This window comes from Anolis sagrei, chromosome 4 (assembly GCF_037176765.1).
Source record: "Anolis sagrei isolate rAnoSag1 chromosome 4, rAnoSag1.mat, whole genome shotgun sequence".
In the NCBI taxonomy this organism is placed as follows: Eukaryota; Metazoa; Chordata; class Lepidosauria; order Squamata; family Dactyloidae; genus Anolis; species Anolis sagrei.
This window is the reverse complement of record NC_090024.1, coordinates 145,784,874-145,805,322: the sequence shown is the minus strand read 5'-3', so window position 1 is coordinate 145,805,322 and position 20,449 is coordinate 145,784,874. Positions and strand designations below refer to the sequence as shown.

Genomic DNA, 20,449 nt, shown 5'->3' with positions numbered 1-20,449 from the left:
TTTTCTTAAAAATACAGACATTTAATATTGATTTTAAATTCTAGAAAACAGTTTCAGAAATACAAATGTATTAGCCACTTTGACAAAATGAAAACTCACACACATTCACAATTAATTCTGTTGATAATTTGTTATGTTTTCTCTCCAACTTGAATTCAATTGGTATCTTAGTATGGAAGCCCTACTGGAAATACTGCTGGTGTTCAGTGTCAATTAAAAAGACTGCAGAAAATGAATGAAGAAACTGGTTGTAACATTACAGACATCTACATTTTGCATTATTTCAAGAGACCAACATTCATGAAGTAACTTGCGTCTTATCAAAATATTGCAGCTATAGGCAAGGCAACTTTATTGTAATAGTTGAGACGACGTGAGGGGAAAAGACCCACATTTTTAATGAAGGAAATCAGAAGTATATTCTAATAATGACTTTGTAAAGCCTGTCAGCTAACCACAAGCACAGGGCAACCAATTTGTCTATTCTTCCTTTGGCTATATATTATGCTGTCAAAGGGAATTCTTTTCCCTTGACAATTGCAACAGGCTTTAAAAAATTAAACATCAAAAAGTTATGGTCTAAGTATGCAAGTCATGTTTAAATGCTACAGAATTCATTAATATTACGTTTTTACTTCGTTGATAAACTCATGTCTAACAGCAAAACATTAGGAAGTAAAATGCAGAATATCCAAATTAAAATTGCTGTGTTGATTCTTTGGCAAAAAAGTACAAAAAAAAACCTTCAACAGATAAAAGAACAGACATCTAATCTCGGCCAAAAAAAAAAGCAATTGTTATATTACAAGTAAAATAAAGTTATTTAAAAACGGATTCATATTTCTAAGGACAGAAGAGGTAATATTGTAATAATAGCAGTACTGTTACTTCAAGTGGCAACATACTGTTTGTTGACCCTGTGCAATTAATTATACACTTTATTCCAACTACGTTTATAAAACACAACTACAAAACATCACATAAAGGAATCTTGTATGATTCCTGCTGACATTTTTTAAAAACTGGGATACAAAATTTACAATCAGTATGTCACAAATCCTTAGATGTCTTTTTTTCTTAAGCAGAGTCCAGGTTCAAATGTTAAAGTCCTGATATTTTTCTCAAATGACTAAATTTTTCTGAAGGAGAATTACAGCACAGACCTACAGATGTCTGATTAGAAGGTAGTTTCCTTCAAATTCAAAAGGATTTGCTCCCAAGTACACAAGGATAGGATTGCAACCCTCAAGCAACCTGGCCCACTATAGATGCAATATTTCTAGATCTCTTATTATTCATGGCTAAGAAAGCAGGAGCATACACTTCCTCCAAATCCCCCCGTCTTTCCCAGAGCTCACCAAGAGGTGCCCATGACGTTCAGTGAACACATAGCATTTCAACATGCTTCATGCTGAAAGGAGGATGAAACCTGCAAAGGGGAGGCAGCATGTGAACCTGAGAGGCACTCTAAATCTCTCAATCGCTAGACCAAAAGAGCAGGATCGCAACTGAAACCATTTTCTAAAGGCATATGACATTGACTGCACTTATGTCAGAACACACAGCATTCATTTGACACATATTCTGTAGTCCGTGGTAAGCAACAGCACTCAATAAAGCCTGAGAAGAAATGCTGCTGTGTAAATACTGCAACTATTCCTGATAAAAAGAATTATGGGATACAAAGTCAGAAGCTGCCCAATCCCATAATTTATATTGCATAGGTCACAATCACACAAATACACACATGCAAAGAATATATTAAAAAGACAACAAAGTCTAGTCACAGAGCAATTTACAAGCTCCATATATATATTTTACACTTTGCTTGACAGAAGATTTCAATATTTTACAGTCCTCAGTAGGAATTATATACACTGCACCTTATGAAAATCTAGGGTTGTCAAAGTAGAAATACACTTTTGCAAAGATTTCAGTAAGAAAAGATTAAGAATTTTACCAAAAACTTGTTCTAGTTATAGAAAAGAGTCCCTACCAACAACAAAAATGGAATGTATCCTAAAAGTCTCTTTGAGTTTGTGCATATTTTAAAGTAACCATAATTCCAGATTCCCAAAGTTGTCATTTTAAAAAGAATCCAGATTATTTTAAATGGGTAGATTCTTTGTCACAAGGTTTATACTGTTAAGAAGCAAGAGTTAAGGCTAACTTGGTTTCCATTTTCAAAAATACAAAAAAACCACCTTCCTTCTGCACCCCTGATTTATGAACTATGTCTATAAATAGATCTGGGCAGTACGAGAGTCAGGAAGCAGTTGCGCCTTCCCACTCCACAAGATACTGCACCTTTCCATCAAGTGTCACCCGACGTGCCAAAACACGGTATTTTTCACCACAAGCTATCCTACCTGCTGCACCAAAGTAACTGGTAATAGAGTTCTTGAGATGATTAAGCTGTAACTCTTGGTCAGCCAAATTATTCAGAATCTCTGTATTGAGTTCATCGTATTGGTAATCATCTTTGCTTTCATCATCTTTCACTATTTCCGAGTTCTGGATCTGGAGCGCTTTCCTTGGAAGGCGTCCTCTTCTCCTTAAGTGTGGTATTGCAGCTGGCCAAGTTCGTCCTGTACGTGTCCTTTTTCTCGAGTCAGACAAACTGCACAACAATTAAAACAGGAAGTTACACTTTTAGATGTATTTCATTAGTATGGCTCTTGAGATGGACATCAAATTGGGATGTTACTACACCAGAACCTGCAGGAGCTGATTCAGCTGTCATTGCCTAATATGACAGCAGAAAGCAGGCTGGCACCACAACACTACAGGACTTACTGAGCATCAGGGTGCAATTCAACTACACACCAAGCAAAATATATCTGATGCATCATAGGGACAGCTGCATTGCTGAAAGGCACACTGTATACCAATGTACATAGTGTGGGTTATAAAGATCTCCCACATTTTGAAGGGGTATAAAAATGAACAAAGATTTCTAGGGAAAGTATATATTTATGAAAAGTACATAAAACAGTATCGAACAAATCATTTTGTAAGGATGCAGTTGTAACTGGCATGCAGTGGCATCACATGGACTTCAGCTCCGACAGTTCCTAATAGCTGGTAAACTGGCTGGGATTTCTGGGAGTTGAAGTCCAAAACACCTGGAGGCTCAAAGGTTGGAAACCTCTGTTTTAAAGTAACTGATTATGGTGGGCTTTACATATCTGCAGGCTTTGAATCGATAAATTCAATCAATCAAGATAGAAAACATTATTTTAAAAAAATAAATATTCAAAACATAAAAAAATACAGTCTTCAAAAATATGGAACAAAAAGCTGTTATCTCTCCCCTGCCCCACCTAGTGGCCTTTCAAGATGACCATGGCGGAAGTTGTTCTGTGGTGTTCCCCTTCTGTGGACAAAGAAGCCACTGGGAAGAGGTGGGATCAAGCGGGAGAATGATTAGCATCTGGTTAGGGGGAGGCTTGGGCCGGTTCATGCACATGGGGGACAAGGAGAATCAAAATATTCAGTTTTTTAGTTGGCATAATTTAAGGCACTATGGTTTGCTATAATTTGTTGCCTTACAAACACACACACACACACACACACACGTGTAGGACAAATGAAAACTGCAGCATACCTGTAATGCTTGGAAGTATTGCTTGAGGTAGTTTCCTTTGTACTGGCAGCACCGGTGGATTCCACGTCTGAGGTATTGGAAGAGTGTGCAGTTCCATCAGATCTTCTGAGCCAGTTCACAGTGACATGCAACCAAAATAAAGCAAATATCAAAACCTGATCTAAGCTGACATTAGCCAATTAATAAAGAAAATACAGCAGATTTTCCTGACTTACCCAGTAGTGCTAGGTAAATCCAAAGTAGGGGATTCTTGCACTATAACAGGCTCCTTTCCGCAAAGATAGATGGGGGAAAAAGGAAAACAGGTTCTTTCAAGCTCTGCAGAAATTCAACTTGCCAATAAACATAAAGAGACTGGTTCTTTAAATACAGTTTGACCAATTGTTCATTTTTAGCCAAGAGAATAAGACACACATAAGTGTAAATATCACTTACCAAAGGAGTTGGCTCAGACATTTTCTGAATCATTTTTCTGGTATATGGGCCAGGTGGACGGCCCACAGATTTTTTCTTTCCCTTCTTTTCAACGCCATTGGTAATTTCCCTTTAAAAAGTTGAGAATTCAGTTTTAAAAAATGATACACAATTGGCCTATATTTGGAATGTATAGTTTTTCAAAAAAGAATGTTTTTTCAGTTGTGTAGATTTAGTAAAAATAAATGTATTTTGATAAATTAACATCGTTTTTTCCCTATTAGAAACTGACTCTAAAAGCCATTGCCGTTTCCTCACATTCTAGCATAAGCATGAGAATTTTGAAACCCTCCAAATGTGGAACTGCATCTTCCAGCATTCCTCACTATTGCTTAAGCTGAATAGACCTGCTCAGCACTGCAAATGGAAAAAGGCAAGATGTACTGCATAAGCTCACCTTCAGTTCATGCAATGTTAGATACGATGTATTTTTGTGAGAAGAATATTCAGAATGTTGAAGAATATCTAGTCCAACTTAAATCTTTTTCAGCTGCTGAACTAGTCTTACCTCTGATCAGGCACAGGTTTAGAAGATTTTCTGCCCTTGATTTTGAATTCATGTGAAGTTCCTTCAGGCTCCTTCTCAGCCTTAAAAGTAGCATTCGGTGGGCAAGGTGGAACACGAATTCTCAAGCCAAACAAATGTTTTTTCTTCTTTATTTCCTTCCCAGACATAAACCTGAAATGTTAAATACAGAATACTAGGGCACACTAAGCATTTTATCAGATGTACACTGAAACCTTATACTGACTGGGTTTTTTTTTTGTTCCTAACTTAAATCCACTCAAATGTAGAGGTTATGAAAAATAGCCTAGATTCAACTGCTTGTCCCAACTGAAGCAAACCCATACAACCAAGATATTTGTTTTATAAGTGTTTACTTACTATAGGTAATTAATTCAAGAGGTCTATTCTAGCCTAGAAAAGCAATTCTAGAGTAAATCTAACCAATTTCTATCCAATAATCCCAAGATGGATTTTAAAACCTGTTTAAGAAGTGCAAAACCTTTGCACTTTATGTTGTCATCATGAGCATGTCTTAAAAGAATTTCAGAAGATTAGTATGTGCAGCATCAGACAAATCAAAACCAAAGAGAAAAATATATTTCAGATGTGCATCAACTTACATTGTCTTGTAATCATTTAATGCCTCCAGAACATGTTGGTATCTATCAGATTTAGGGGTATCCGCCAACTGTAAAGTATTAAGAAGTGGTTTAACTTACTAAGACTTCGAGTAAAACCCTTAAATACTAACACACTCAGCAAGCAGATCAAAGATGCACAGAACACAGTTGTATTTTAGAATTCCTACACATTTTTAAAAGGATAACATTATGTTCTAGAATATTTAGTGACTGGTAAAACAACATGTTAATGTGATGACTAAACTAGAATGTGACTTATCCTACGATATCATACAGAACAATATGAATTCAAGAATAAAACTATATAAATATCTGTTTGAAATATGGAGTGTATCTTTTCTATTTTACTAATGATATAAAATGTTTGGTGCTTTGGTAAAATGTAAAATAAAATGCATTTGGATACCTAACACAACAAACTGTTTCAAAATAACATAAATTCTAAGCAAGGATTCTTTGGACTATAAGAATAACTCCTAATGTAATAACTTTGTGATAATATTTACTGGTTGACATCTCATCGTAGAGAGATGACATATTAAAAAACAAAATCATGCAATTAATCATCACTCTTTGGTGGGAACAGGAGAGTGAGCCTTTTGGTTGGCTGGTTCCAGACTTTGGAACATCATCATTAGAGAGGCCAGGATGGCCCCATCACTACTGCACTTTCATCAATAGGTAAAAACATTTCATTCCCATCAGGCATTTATAAACTCACATGAGTTGGGCTTTTACAGGTGGTGTGATTGGAATTTTAAAGTGAATACAAAATGTTCATGCATTTTAATGTTTAATGGTTTCAGTAGCATAATTTAGTTGTTTTAAAATATATATATATTGATGTATTCACATTGTTTTTTGTTAGAATTATTTTATATTTATTGTTAACCGTCTTTCTACCAAAACTGGAAGATATCATATATACTCGAGAATAAGCTGAGTTTTTCAGCTCCTTTTTCAGGCTGAAAAAGCCTCCCTTGGCTTATACTCAAGTAAAAGTTATTTATCATTTTATTCTATTATTATTATATTTATTATTTTACTCTATTATTATTATTACATTTACATTATTTTACTCTATTATTATTACATTTACATTATTTTACTCTATTATTATTATTACATTTACATTATTTTACTCTATTATTATTACATTTATTATTTTACTCTATTCTTACTACAATTATTATTTTTCTCCATTTATTATTGTCATTACTACATTTATTATTTTACTCTATTTATTATTATTATTATAGTAGTACATTTACATTGAAGAATGTTATAATAATGATTAAAACAGAAGGGGACAGTCTTATCTTAAATTACAAAAACATTTAATCTACTGATGCCTCAATTAATGTAATTTTACTGGTATCTATTTTTATTTTGAAATTTACCAGTAGCTGCTGCATCCCCCAACCTCGGCTTATATTCGAGTCAATGTTTCCCCATTTTTTTGTGGTAAAAATTGGTACCTCCGTTTATATTCAAGTCGGCTTATACTCGAGTATATACGGTAAACAGGATAAAAATAAAATAAAGAAAAAACAATCAATTGTGCACCCATGACTTCCAACTGTTGACTATTGAATCCACACTCTCTAGCCAACAATGTTCATATATAAACCTTTGGATTAGAATCTGAATGATGCTAATGAAACTTGAAAAAAATAATAATCAGGTATTAATAGTCTGACCCTCTAAACGAGAGGACACACTTAACCAATATGAACATTTTAACTACTTACTTCACCAGGGTGGAGTCGCTCCCAATTTTCATTAATATATGTCATGAGTTCAAGCTCTGAATCAAAATATTTCTTTTTGTGAATAACACTTAGGTTGTAAAGGCATAGATGTGCTATATCTACCCTAAAATTCAAAAGTTTCAATGAAAACAATTAGCATTGTTTAACATTTTAGAAGTATGAACACAATCTGTCTAGAAGACAAACTGAGCAAAGGCTCTTTAGAAACCAGATAGCACAATGTGCAGCATTAATGAATTCCTACAAATTTCACAAGTTTGTTATTCTAATATTTTGTCCATGAAATAATATGTCTACAAGCAGAAACTAGCGGGGGGGGGGGGGGGGAATAACTGACACAATACTTTCTGAGTTGTAAGAAGGCCACTTGTGCTTTGTTTACGAACTTAACAGAATAGCAAAATTATGGCCATGTTACAGCCATATAGCAAATGGCAGCCATGGAAATATAGTCAACATTTTTTCAGTGCACAATTAACTTGTACTTACCATTGCAAGGGTAAACGTTTGAGGTATTCTGGTCCAGAACTACAAACTGAACAAATGAATGTATAAAACCTTTTAAAAAAGAAAATATTTTAATTATGTGAATTTGTTCACCATCAGCAAAAGATTAATTTTGCAAAATGTTTAAGACTTTACAAAGCAAATAAATTGGCATAAACATACACATTACATATATCAGTGAATACAAACTGTTAATTGCCAGCTTTGAGAGAAATGGTAGCAAAATCTAAACTCTTATGCTATGAAGCTTTGTGAAATAAAAAACCCAACCTGTTTATTCTGTAAGGGGCAAAATTCAATTTCTAAACTAACTGTAGACATAGAAAGATAGTTTTATTTCAAAACTTATAAGCTAATTTCTGTGAAAAATAATCAGAGCAAGCTATAAATAAATATGCAGAAAAATGAAACACGATATAACAAGAACCAGTAAAAACATGCAAACATCATAAATGCAATTAAAGAAATCAACAATACTGAACTTTAATAAAGATGTGAAGTTTGTCCTCTCCCTCAAGAAAAAAAATCATCACACTTTATAAACAAACAGATCTTACCTGTCACCATAAAGCATTGGCTTTTGGAGGCACTGCACACAAGCCTCATGGAACCACTGTTTACATTTGCAGCACTGTAACATCTTTAAATACCAACTTCATCCGAGAAAGAGAGGAAAAAGAAGAAGAATTTAATTGAAATGGTTCAATATGTTCCCACTGTAGTAGTAGTAGTAGTAGTAATAATAATATAAAACTTTATTTATATACCGCCCTATCTCCCCAAGAGGACTCAGGGTGGTTTCTGACATAAGGCAAAACATTCAATTGCCAGAAAATATGGTAGTTCAATTTTATAAGACAGCTAAAATGTTTTCTGACTATGTCTTTTGTACACAGGCTAAACATTTTGCAATGGCAGTTTCCTTTTCCCCTCCCTCCCAGCTGTAGTGCCCTCTTGTGGTACCCAACCTGCTCCTGGAGTTCCCCACAACTCTCTAGAACTGATGGTGTGGAAGGAAAAAACACATTGGGACTACAGGCATGGTTTCTGTTGAATAAGCAAAAGGCACAATTTCTCACAGTGGCATCAAAGCATGTGGCCCTCCTGATGTTTTGGGCTTCAGCTCCCAGAATTCCTGACCACTGGGCAAGCTCACTAGAGCTTCTGGGAGTTGGAGTCCAAAACACCCGGAGGGCCACAAATTTGACACCTTTCATTTATCATATAGAAAAAATCTATCAAATACAGAGACAGGAAAGCCACTATATAACATGGCTTCCTGTTCTGCTAACTTATAGGGGAAAAGAGGGAAATGGTCAAGACATACATGGCTTCAAGGTATGCATTTAATATTTCGTGTGATTAATCTGAAAAAATAATGATCACATCTATCTCGCACTCATTTTTTTAGTTATCTTTTGCCTGGATGTGTAGCATTTACCTAAGCTGTTTTACTGCTTTCTTCAAGACCTTATGTAATATCTGTTTATTGGTTTAAGCATCAAATTACAGTCTCCCATAATTCATCACACTTGCTGCCTCTAAAGCAACAAAATCTATGCTGCAAAACCACTGACAACTATCTGGCTTCATGATTTAATACCTACTCCTAGAAATTTAGTTTAATTGCCATCTATATTCAGTTACCACCTATGCTTCAGGTATTTTTTTCAATGTTCCTTATAACTGGGAGAATGAACCTTAGAGTGTAAAGTTTTGAGTTTCATTGTCTTTTATCTTTCTTTTAAAACATCTATACTATTTGGATTGTATATGATTTTATCATACTGCATAAGAATGTGAGTGGCATTATTGTACCAGTGACTGAAAGAACTCATAGCAACATTTATTGCATGAAAACATGTAAGGAATTTTACATTTCCAGTCTGACTAAACATGTGGCCCAATCCCAACATATTTACTTGAGATTAAGTATCACTGGAGTCAATGAAATTTGACCCAATATAAGTATTTACAGGTGCTGAATGTAAACATTGTAATTTCTTGAGAGTTTGTAGACTAAAAAAACTGAAAAACAGAAAGTGTAAGGAATGTCTGATGCTAACATAATGATGTTGGTGTTCTCCCATGGCACAAAATGGTTGTAACAGCTGTCTCATAAATATACATATTTCAGAAATATAGGATTAATATGCATTATTGGTGAATATATTTAGGAAAATAACTATTGAGAGAAAGAATCTTTTCACAATCGTTTCTATATGCTTACTCTCCAGGACCTCCACAGTAGCAATAACACTGTTGGGCATTTGTTTTATGGCCGGCATCCCATTCAAGGTCGGCTAAATTGTAAGGCAATGTCTGCTTCATGACTTGCAGTGCTTTGGCATTTGGTCCTTTCTTAAGTGCGCCCCCCCTCTGGAATAAAAAAAAAGATTGAAGTAGCAAATGCTAACATCTAATGCCAGATAAAAGCAAATCTGACTTTCAACTTTATTAAATTCAATGTATGATTTCCCTACCTTTGTTGTTGTTGCAAAGACACACTGCCGGCAAAGCCATTTATCATCTGAATCTATCACGCTAGAATCAATATTTGGTGTGTGACACAGCTGATGATAACCTGAGCATAGGAGAAAAATGTGTTTTCATTTTGTAATGGGATTGTTAATACCGAACAGGCAAGCTATCTTTCAGTTGATCTTATAAATAAAAGCTTAAATGTCAGCTACAGTAAACCAAATTAATCTTATATAAATGTTGATTTACATCTAAACATCGTAGTATATTAGCAGATATGTTATGTATCTTATGACAATTCAGTTCATGTTCCACTTAAATATGCCTAAACCAAGGATTCATGAGGAAAAGTTGGTCAAACTTTTAAAAATTTAGCATGCTGCAAGGTTTGTGTTACCTTGGCCACACTTATCGCAAATAACTATTTCATTGGGTGCGTCTGAATATTCTTCCTGGCATATTGTACAGACCATTTCCCCACTTTCAGTAGCTCCTAAAAAAAAGAAAAGGATGCATTGCTTTACTTTTGAAAAATACAAAGCTTGTTTTCCTTCCAACGTGACAACAGAACACATACATATGACCATTAAATTTGTGATCCAGAAATATCTCCCACTACTATGCCTATGTAATGGGAGAAACAAGATGAGTCACAGAGGCATTAGGATCTAGCATGTTGTAAAGCTACACGCAATGCAATCGCTGTTGCCTGTTTTTGGTCTAAAACTATCTAGCAGCTTGTGATCTCTTTCTTTTATCAGTTTTAGATTTATTTATGCAATGCTTTTGCCACAAGTTTTTAAAAAGGATCTAGCAGATAGATCACACAGCACACTGCTTCTAGCTATCAAATGTGGGGATTGGCATTTTTTCCCTAGTATGCCAAGGACCAGTGCCATATTTATCCCCATTAGCTATAACCTTTTCTTTCTTGGAAGCTCTACAAGAACTTGGGATGGTTCGGTGATAGGCACTCGTCCACAGACCACAATTTAGAGCAGCACTGCTCTAGTGGAAAGGTGAGATGTGGAAGCAGTTGCTTGAAGATAAGCAGGACACATAAAAGTGGACAGAATAAAGAATTCCAAGCCAATATTGATTGCTGTCCATGTCATGAAAAAGGAGGTTTAAATGTTCCAAATACCCTCAATTAGCAATGTTTTGACTTTCTTCCCTCTTTGCACACCAAAGCACCTGATGCAATCTGAAACAAACTGGACACAATTTATGGCCTCTCCTTTTTCAACCTTCTTCCTTGTAATTCTGTCCGAAGTGGGTGGTAAAGGGGGGATTACTTATCACATGAACAGGAGCTTTAAAAAAACCAATAACCATGTTCAACATACCTCAAAAGGTTAAAGGGGCTGGAAATTAAAGGAGAGGTTCTTAAGTTTCAATCAATAAAAATAAAAAACCTTTTAAAATAAAATTAACTACTTACCTGTTTGTATGTCCTTCCAGAGAATCCAGGACTTGGAACTGTCTTCAAATATAACAAAACAGGTCTGCTTAAGTTTGTTTATCTGAAATCAAGCAGTTTTAAGATAGTGATACCTGAACACTAGGAACAGAAATACTTACAATTTGTCTAGTGCTGTTAAAAAATGTTACCTTTTTGATAGTTCCAAGATAAAACAAGCCATCTGACCATCTAGCTAAGACATCTTGGCCTTCTTCAAATTTGCACACTGGTTTTTTGGCTTTCTGTCCATCCCGTGAGGACAGTTTGGTCAAGGATATTGGTGGTTTTTGGTTTCGACGTAAAGGAGACCGCTTGTGGACCACTGAATTACCCACCCCCGTAGAGTCTCTGGTGAACAAAAAAAAAATGAAATTAGTATCACTAATTTGTTACTTTTAAAAAATCTCTATTAAATACACAACATTTCAGCTGTCAAAACCTTTTGGACTATAACTTCTATGCACACTGAAAGAGAACAATGTTGAAAGGTGATGCTGGGCTAAAACACTGTATTTTCCCCTTTAAAACCATGAATAGTAAATTAATATGATTAGGGAAATATGCCACATTTCTTGGCATCAGCAATGAATTGCAAGTGTATTGATGGTTCTGAAAAATATAGCTTTAATTTAATCCTTTATAAAAGACCTGTTTTCTTTATAACAGACCTGCACAACTTGGCAGTAGGTAGGGGCCTCACTTTCCAAGTAAATACATAATCAACTACTCGAGTATAAGCCAACCCAAACATAAGCCAAGGCACGTAATTTTACCACAAAAAACTAGGAGAACTTATTGACACAAGCATAAGCCGAGGGTAGGAAATGCAGCAGCTACTGGAAAAATTCAAAATAAAAAATCGATACCAATAACATTACATTAACTAAGGCATCAGTAGGTTAAATGTTTTTGAGTATTTACATAAAACTGTAATTTAAGATAAGATTGTCCAACTCCGATTATACCATTATTCTAATCTTCAATGGAAATGTGCATACGTAACCTTCTAATAATCACCATAGTTTATTTTAATTACACATTTTGAGGGAAATGCTGTGTTTATATGAATAAGGAAAAGTGGGAAAGACTGGTGTGGTGAGAGAAGAGGAAGGCATGCGCTACAATGAGAGAGAAGATGAAGGTGCATGCTGCGCAAAGGAGAAGAGGAAGGAGAGCTGGGCTGCTATGCGGAGAGGTGAGAGTCCTGACAGGAAGGTGCAGGGCTGAAAGAAACCCTTCTTTCAGCCCTACACCTTCCTGCCAAGACCCTCACTCAAGCAAAAGGAGAGGGGGGATTTTTCAGCCTAAAAAGGGGGCTAAAAAACTAGGCTTATACTCAAGTATATACAGTAATAACTATTTTGCAAGTAAACAATATTATAACAAAGCGAAATTTCAATTAACATCAATTAATTACACTAATTACTTAAGATTTTTATTTATTATGACATCACATAAATGTTACAAAAATGGTTTGCTAACAGTACATATTTGAATGCATTTTTCCCTCCTTGATCAATGAGGAGAACCATCTTTACCCACTTCTAAAGCAACCTTGGGTTGTTTTCAACTTCTGTATAATTGCATCCCCCCCCCCCCCGCAAGTGTGTCTTGTTTTCCTCTTAGATTGAACTAGACTCCCTTCTTTTTACACAAATACACTGCCACTTTTCCTATTCCTGCTGTTTGGAAATAATTGGAATTGCAACTCCATCAAAAAAACAAAAAAACAAAACAAAACCTCAGCCCTGGTTGGATGCAGCTAGGCGGGGGAAACTCATGCAAAAACAAAGGGCTTCTGAACAGAATGTGGCTTGAGAGTTAGCAAATGGGACAAGTCTTTCTCTACAAGAATATATTCTGATGTGGCTAAGGAGATGTACCAACTCTTGATTCAGAATTTTTACTACAGTACTACTATACTGTAAGATAACAATAGACCCCAAATCCCAAAATTACACAGATTGCTTCCATGGCAGTTCAAGTACAATCACAGTACTTTTATAGTATAGCATTATGTTATAATACTATTCTGTGCTCGTTCTCCCCCCCCCCCCCCACCCGACCACCCAAAAAGTCTCTTTTTGTGCTCTTTACAAACCTGTGGAAGGAAGAAAACGTCTCAAAATTGCCTTTCGGATTCGTACTGCTGGCATGTTTGAATGGCATCAGGCCGAAGCCACCAAGGAAGAAAGGGAGCTGTCCAGCATCCACCTACACCATTGCCATGCATGACATCTTAGGAGCTCCTAAGATGTGCGAATTTACACTGCCTTTCCAAGGAGGGGCCATTAGGGGAAGCTCCTTTTGTTTGGCTGAAGAGTATAAACATCATGATCCCTTCTGTGCTTTCCCCTCCAGTTTGCTTTATATTGTCCACCTTTTTTTGCCACGTGCCCAAAATTTCTTGGCAGGTCACAAGTGGCTCAAAACGTTCTTTGTTGTGCATGTCTTATCTATAGCTTTATGTCTAATATTTTTATATTATATATCAATAAATTCTCCCAATTCCAGAGAGCCTTTTGACTCCCAATGACAACAAATCTGGACCAAACCTGGCACACAGGCACATCCCCCGATGACCAACAGAAAATACTGAAAAAGTCCCCCTAAACACCCCCCCCCCCAGTATTTTTACTGACCCTGAATGTTATGCACTTTCTAATGGGACCATTCATAAAAACAGAATGACTATTTCTTTAAAATAGCATTAAAAAAGACCTAATCTGGGCATCACCAGGTACCTAAGCTAGTGTCAAATAAAGACGCCCATTTGGAAGTCAACTTGTTGTCGAGCCACCACATTCCCCTCCCCAAAACATTATGATTAATAAGACTTCCAAGTAAGAAATATGATACATTTTTCCTTATTTTTATCACCTTCTGCTTTTTCAAAGTGTCACAATACTGAAAACACTGGAGGCGCTGGAAGGATCCAGCAGCACTTGTACCCCAAACTCTATCAGAGCTAAACCATTTGATAAATGTATAAAAATGATACTTCTTGTGTAACTTGTATTGCTTGTATACTGCATCCATTTCTAAATGTATAAACTTGTATCAAACATATCCTAAAGAAAGCTTCTGTCCCAATGCCCGTTTGCATAAGTTCCTGGGAATGGAGATCGCTATAATGAAATATTAATGAAAGGTCTTTCTAGGGATCTCTAAGGCCAGATGAAATCAAACCCTTGTGTGTATGTAAATCGGATGACTCTTTTGTCACCAAGATGAGCTTAGGATTCACCTGTTTGACTAAGGCTGGAGGCTTGTCATTCTCACAGAAGAGAATGCTAAACAAGTAAGAATACATCAGCCAAGCCTCCGGTTATTTGGGATTGTCACCTTTTGTGTCTTGCACCTTTTGTCTCTACGGAACTCGACACTTAAGTCAATCAAGGAATCATGTGCATACCCACACCATCACTTCCTTCCAGTTTTGCATCCTCAGCAAAAGACTGAACCTTTAAACTGACCAATGTTCAGTTGTTGTTCTTCCTGCCATGGGGATCTCCTCCCCGTCAGTGACGTCAGGGAAATCTCTGGTCAATCCCTGCATGGATCTTAGCCAACAAGGTTTCCCAGCCAATCAGGAGGAGGTACAGGAAATCTGAATGGCTGTCAGAACTGCATAAAATGTGTTGTATTTTATGTTGTATGGAGTTATGCCTGTACACTTTGAGCATTGGCTGGTACTTGCATTCCTTTTGGTCAAATTGTAATAAACCTCTGTAGTTTGCTTTCAACACAGAGTGCTTGTTCTCTGTCTTGGCTGATCTGGTTTAGTGGAAGCTCATTGGACACGGACTTCTTGATCTGCAGTCCTAGCTGAAATCTCTTGAGATGGAAGGCTGTTCTATTGGCAGAACTGAAAAGTGCAAAACTAATTTGGTGTCATTTATAAGAACAATAAAAATTCTAATCTTCTATATATAACACACCATGCACAGGAACCAACAAAATGGTCTTACTTCAATATACACCAATACCATTTAACTGAACTGAGTTACACAAACCTGTAGTATGATCTTATACATGCTTACTCAAAACGAAGTCTTAGCATGTTCAATGGGATTTATTCTCCAATAAGTACATCAAGAACTGTAGCTAGTTCTTATACACAACTCCCCAAAGCAAGTCCAACCAAGTGTATTAAGATTTATTACAAAGCACATTTAAAACAGGCTTAAATCAGCTGCAAAGGAAGTAAAACAGTATCACTTCATTTTGCTTCCTTTGCAACAGATTGAATAAAATCCTTATTTTAACTAACACTACTTTTCACAGATTTCCAAATCTTCTCACAGTAATTCAAAGGGCTTCATGTGAAAGCAGGAAATTTACTTACCACTATTTTAAAAAGAAGAAAAATCTCTTGTCACACACAGCATAGGGAAGGAGAAATGCCATGTTGGTGCTTTTCAAGAGCCCCAAAGTTTGGGTTCTATGATTGAACTTTATTCCTATAATACAAACTGTAACATGCAACTAAAAGATTAGAACTTCCTGTCAGTAGCTTCGAATCCTAGTTGAAAGACTTGGAGAAATAGAAATATCGCAAGCCAGTTTTTATTTTAAAAGGTTAATGGGGAAATCATTAGCATGGTTTAATTTAATGGGTGCAAGATTATCCTTTGTTGTTTTAAGTAATTTTAACTAATATTAAGTAATTTGTCTTTCAGACTATAGTGAATTTGTGCAAACTTATTTCTCTGTTCTGAAAAATTTCAGTTGCATAACACCTTATGAAAAATATTTGCTACTATTGATTTGTCAGATCTATGAGCTGTAATCCTATTCTCCTTACTTTGAAGTAAGTTCTACTGAACACAATGGGAACTGTTTTCCATAACACAATTGTGCATAACTACAGGTGTGTCAAGGAAAAAATCTTCAAACAAAAGGCGGAGCAGAAATACTAAGCTATCAGTGGACACCATGGACATATTTTGCCATAGAAGTCTGATGGCAGCACTATCATGCTGGGAAGCAGGGTAAATTATAATAATACAACCCGTACACTTTGGTCATTTGCCTCATCACACTGTGGTACATTTCAATTTATTTTGCTCCCTGATATAACATTATGACAAGCAAACTTGTGACCCAAATCTATCACTAAAGGCACCAGTGTTATATCAGATAAGATGCCAACAGAACCATCTTGTGGATATCAGCAAAGAATGGAGGCCACTTGAAAACGCGAACTGTAAATAAGGTGGAGGCATACCCTAGTCACATATCATTCATTTCCCTTCTGAGTGCATTAGCCAGCTGCAGTGACAAGCTGGCTGGTGACACAAGATTTCATTGCATGTGGACATGTAGTAGACACATATACAAATAGACCAACACTACTGACAATGGTGCCTCAAGACCAATTTAATTTCTTCTCACTTGTCTCACATGTGCTATTCTAAGTGCAATACAAATCAGCCAAGTGGCAAAAGGAAAAGCTGAAAACTCTATGAGCTACTACTTCAATGTCTTGTAGGATTCCAGCTAGATATATGGGAGCAATCTGTTTATTATTCCACAATGGGACTACAAGTCACAGATTAGCTGTCTAAAGGACCTGGGAGGGCAACAGTAGAAGGCTTAATTGAATTGGTTATTTAATTTCACATATGCATATTAACACTTTTGGATAAAAGGTTTACTGGAACTACTATAATGCTCTTCTATTTTGTGATGTAGGGAGTTGTTCCTTTTTCTTTCTGTGGTATTCCTCTCTCTTCTGCGAAACTTTTGTTTAACTGTACAGGTTGGATTTTTTTCTTTTCTCAATAATATGCATTTGTACTATAAGTAGACACATTTCTTAAATGTAGTCCACAATCACCAAACAAACTGCATGATGAAGGATGTGAACCTAGCTTTGCCCAAATCTAGTCCAACTATGGCCGCTAGTTCTTATAATTCTCTCCACAACAAGAATTGAGATGTTCTTGTGTACAGCTGGGATTAAAGTCAGGCAGATCTACAGATATACTGTGGGACTGCAGATAGTATTCTTCACCACTGGCAATGATGGGTAGCATTGTTAGAATTGGCATTCCCATAACATCAAGGGGATAACATAGTTCCCATCCTTGATAGCTGCTATATTTCAACATTTGCTGCTACAGAAGAATTCAAATTAACCTTCCTTTGTATGGATAGTAAACTAAAACTGGGTTGGAATGGTGCTTCCTTAAGCTCCTTGAAGAAATGATAAAAATATACACAGAATCACTACCTGAAATCTATGCACATCAGGAAAGTTCAACCACAGAAGCTCTGGGGACCTTGCTTTTCTCCTTCCTGTCAGAAAGAATACGTCCAAGAAATTTGTAACTAATAACCAGAACATGAAAGATCAGTTTTAAATAGGAAATGTGGCAACTTTTGACTAGTTCATAAAAGTTCATAATGAACCAGGTTGAAGCATATATGTTACAATCCCAGTTATTGCTCAGAATGCTAGAACAGTGGGGAGCTCAGAGAGAAATCTTATGAACTTACTATGCAGGTAACGTCAGCATAGCTTATTTGAGGGTCCTAAGCAGTTCTACTCCTAGAACTTAAGCTGAAAAAGAAATGCACTCGGAAACACACAAAGGATATCAATATCAACCACTTCCTTAGTATCCATTACCACAGCTCAAGGGACTCTGGGGGGGGGGGGGGGGGGGTTAAAAACTTTATAAATGGATCTTAGAATGTTGTTCTTGAATTATTTTTAGATAAAGAACAGAGCTTAAAACCCCCACTTTAAATAATAATTCTAAGAAAATGTTTAATTACTGCTCCAGTTCATTCCATTGCCATTGAGAGCACTTGAAGCCAGGGGATTTTCAGGAGTGGATGGAAATTACATCAAAGAATTCTGCTTTCCAGAAATGTATCAAAGGCTTAAAAAACTAAATTCCAAAGGCAATTCACTCAATGAACAGACACCAGTATTCATATAAGGAACACATGAAGATAAATATCAATGTGAATATGGATAACTGCAATACAACTGAAACAATGGATTTGCATCAGAGAAGGTAGCATTGTATCAAAGGAACTACATACAGATGTGGAGAAAAAAGGATGAGAAAGTCATAGTTACAGTGACAGTGTAAAAACTTGCCCCAAACAAGTGTCCCAAAAGTCTCCACACACAGGAAAAATTACTCATATTATGTGTATGTGTGTGCATATATGTGTGCATACTTATGGATGTGCGCGCACACAGAAAGATGTGGTAAAACAGATAATATTTTGTGAAATGTTAGTAATGATGAATATTTTGTTAATATAGGTAGATTTAGTGACAATTTCCATTTTCACATTGTATGGATACTTTTGTACAATCTGGATGCAAATGGCAGCTGAAAGAAACCAAAGCCACAATATGCAAACTAGTCGAAAATATAAAACTCAGCACATAATCAGACTCCATTGCAATTATATTTCTTTTTTTGGACAAACATGTCCAAAATATAGCAGTTACAAACCACGAAATGAGGAAATGCTACCAACTACAATAAGGGAAGCAATGTTAAATTCACGACATGAGAAAACCATTAAGGCTAGACTCTAAGGCTCCTTCCACACAGCTGAATAAAACCCCACATTATCTGCTTTGAATTGGGATATATGGCATAGGGCCCTTCCACAGCCATATAACACAGAATATCAAGGTAGAAAATCTCACAATACCTGCTTTGAACTGGGTTATCATAAGCCTCTTCCACACAGCTGAATAAAATCCCACATTTTCTGCTTTGAACTGGATTATACGGCAGTGTTGACCCAGACAATGCAGTTCATAGTGGATCTTGCATTGCTTTCTGTCTTGATATTCTGGGTTATATAGCTATGTGCAAGGACTCATAGTCCATACTGCCATATATTCCAGTTGAAAGCAGACAATGTGGGATTTTATTCAGCTGTGAAAGGGGCCTCAGATATCCCAGTTCAAAGCAGATATTGTGGGATTTTCTGCTTTAATATTCTGGGTGTTATAGCTGTGTGGAAGGGCCTTAAAATTGCCTAACTGCACATTGCAGTCGATTGTTATTTTCAAAATTAACGCTTGCCTCCCATTTCACGGCGCCCCCCTTCCCTTATTTTCACCGTCTTTTTTCTCCCCTTTGTCAAAGGCAGAGTGAGAGAGAGAAAAAATCCCCACAACGATCGAATCCTTTGAAAGCCACCAATCAACCCAACACGAAATACCAACTTCCCTCCTTTTACCTGAGCTTCATCCATAGCAAGGAGCAAGCCCCCTTCCATACACACAATACTGTGCCAGCACGGTTTCCTCTCGCCTTTGTTTTGGTTTCCACCGGATACTAACCCCCCCCTTTTCCTACAGATAAAGCCCGTATTACCAGCTGCTTCCAGGTCCGCCTCCCATTGGTGAATGACGGGGGGCAAGATGTCCGAAAGGCTTCATTATGTGGGTTTTTCCACCCACATATTTGAGGGGGGGGTTAAAGCAGGGAGGGAAAGCTGCCTGTGTGTGTATTTCCTTCAGGGAAGGGACTTGCTGCAAGGGAAGGACGGGAAAGGAGGACGGGTCTTCCTCACTGCCCCCCCTTCCGCAGTCCCTCCGCCTGTTCTCCCTCTCCCCCCCCCCCTTCACCCACCTCATTCGGTCTCTCCAATGGGGCCACCCGCTTCATACAGGGAAATCCGTGCGCTCAATGCGCTTCCGCTCGAGAAGCCTCCCGCTGCCGTCAGCCGGGCCCCCCGAGACTACAAGCGCCCCCGTGGGGCTTCGGTAAGGGGGCAGGGAAGGGAGGGGGCCAAGGCAAGGCGAGGGACGCCTCAGGGCCGCCTCACAGGCCGCCCGACTCCACAACAGCCCTTCGCCATTTTGCTTTCCCGCGGAGGAGAAGCCCGGTGCACTGTGGGAAACACAAAGGCCAGCGGTAGCGGCTTCCCCTCGCGCGCATGCGCCGACTCCAGCCTTCCCTTCCATTTCCTCTGCCAGGGGGCGGGGCGCGAGTGGAAAGGGGGAGG

At 37.2% G+C, this 20,449-nt stretch overlaps 1 protein-coding gene across 4 annotated transcripts; it reads right to left on the bottom strand.

Annotated features, from left to right (window-relative positions):
* Window positions 1-20,354, bottom strand: MTF2 (metal response element binding transcription factor 2). Of its 4 annotated transcripts, none has more exons than XM_060773994.2 (15): window positions 20,074-20,354; window positions 11,602-11,800; window positions 11,432-11,513; window positions 10,388-10,483; window positions 9,993-10,093; window positions 9,740-9,888; window positions 8,067-8,162; window positions 7,492-7,560; window positions 6,982-7,105; window positions 5,210-5,277; window positions 4,590-4,760; window positions 4,043-4,151; window positions 3,823-3,875; window positions 3,608-3,712; window positions 1-2,620 (listed from the first exon to the last, which is right to left on the bottom strand). In XM_060773994.2, the coding sequence occupies exons 1-15, from the start codon at window positions 20,076-20,078 to the stop codon at window positions 2,266-2,268; spliced, it is 1,782 nt and encodes a 593-aa protein (XP_060629977.2). In that variant the 5' UTR covers window positions 20,079-20,354; the 3' UTR covers window positions 1-2,265. The 4 variants fall into 4 exon arrangements, with proteins under 4 accessions (XP_060629977.2, XP_060629976.2, XP_060629974.2 ...); XM_060773993.2 differs by lacking the exon at window positions 20,074-20,354 and adding an exon at window positions 19,679-19,782; XM_060773991.2 differs by lacking the exon at window positions 20,074-20,354 and adding an exon at window positions 17,691-17,714.
* Window positions 20,355-20,449: the final 95 nt, after the last annotated feature.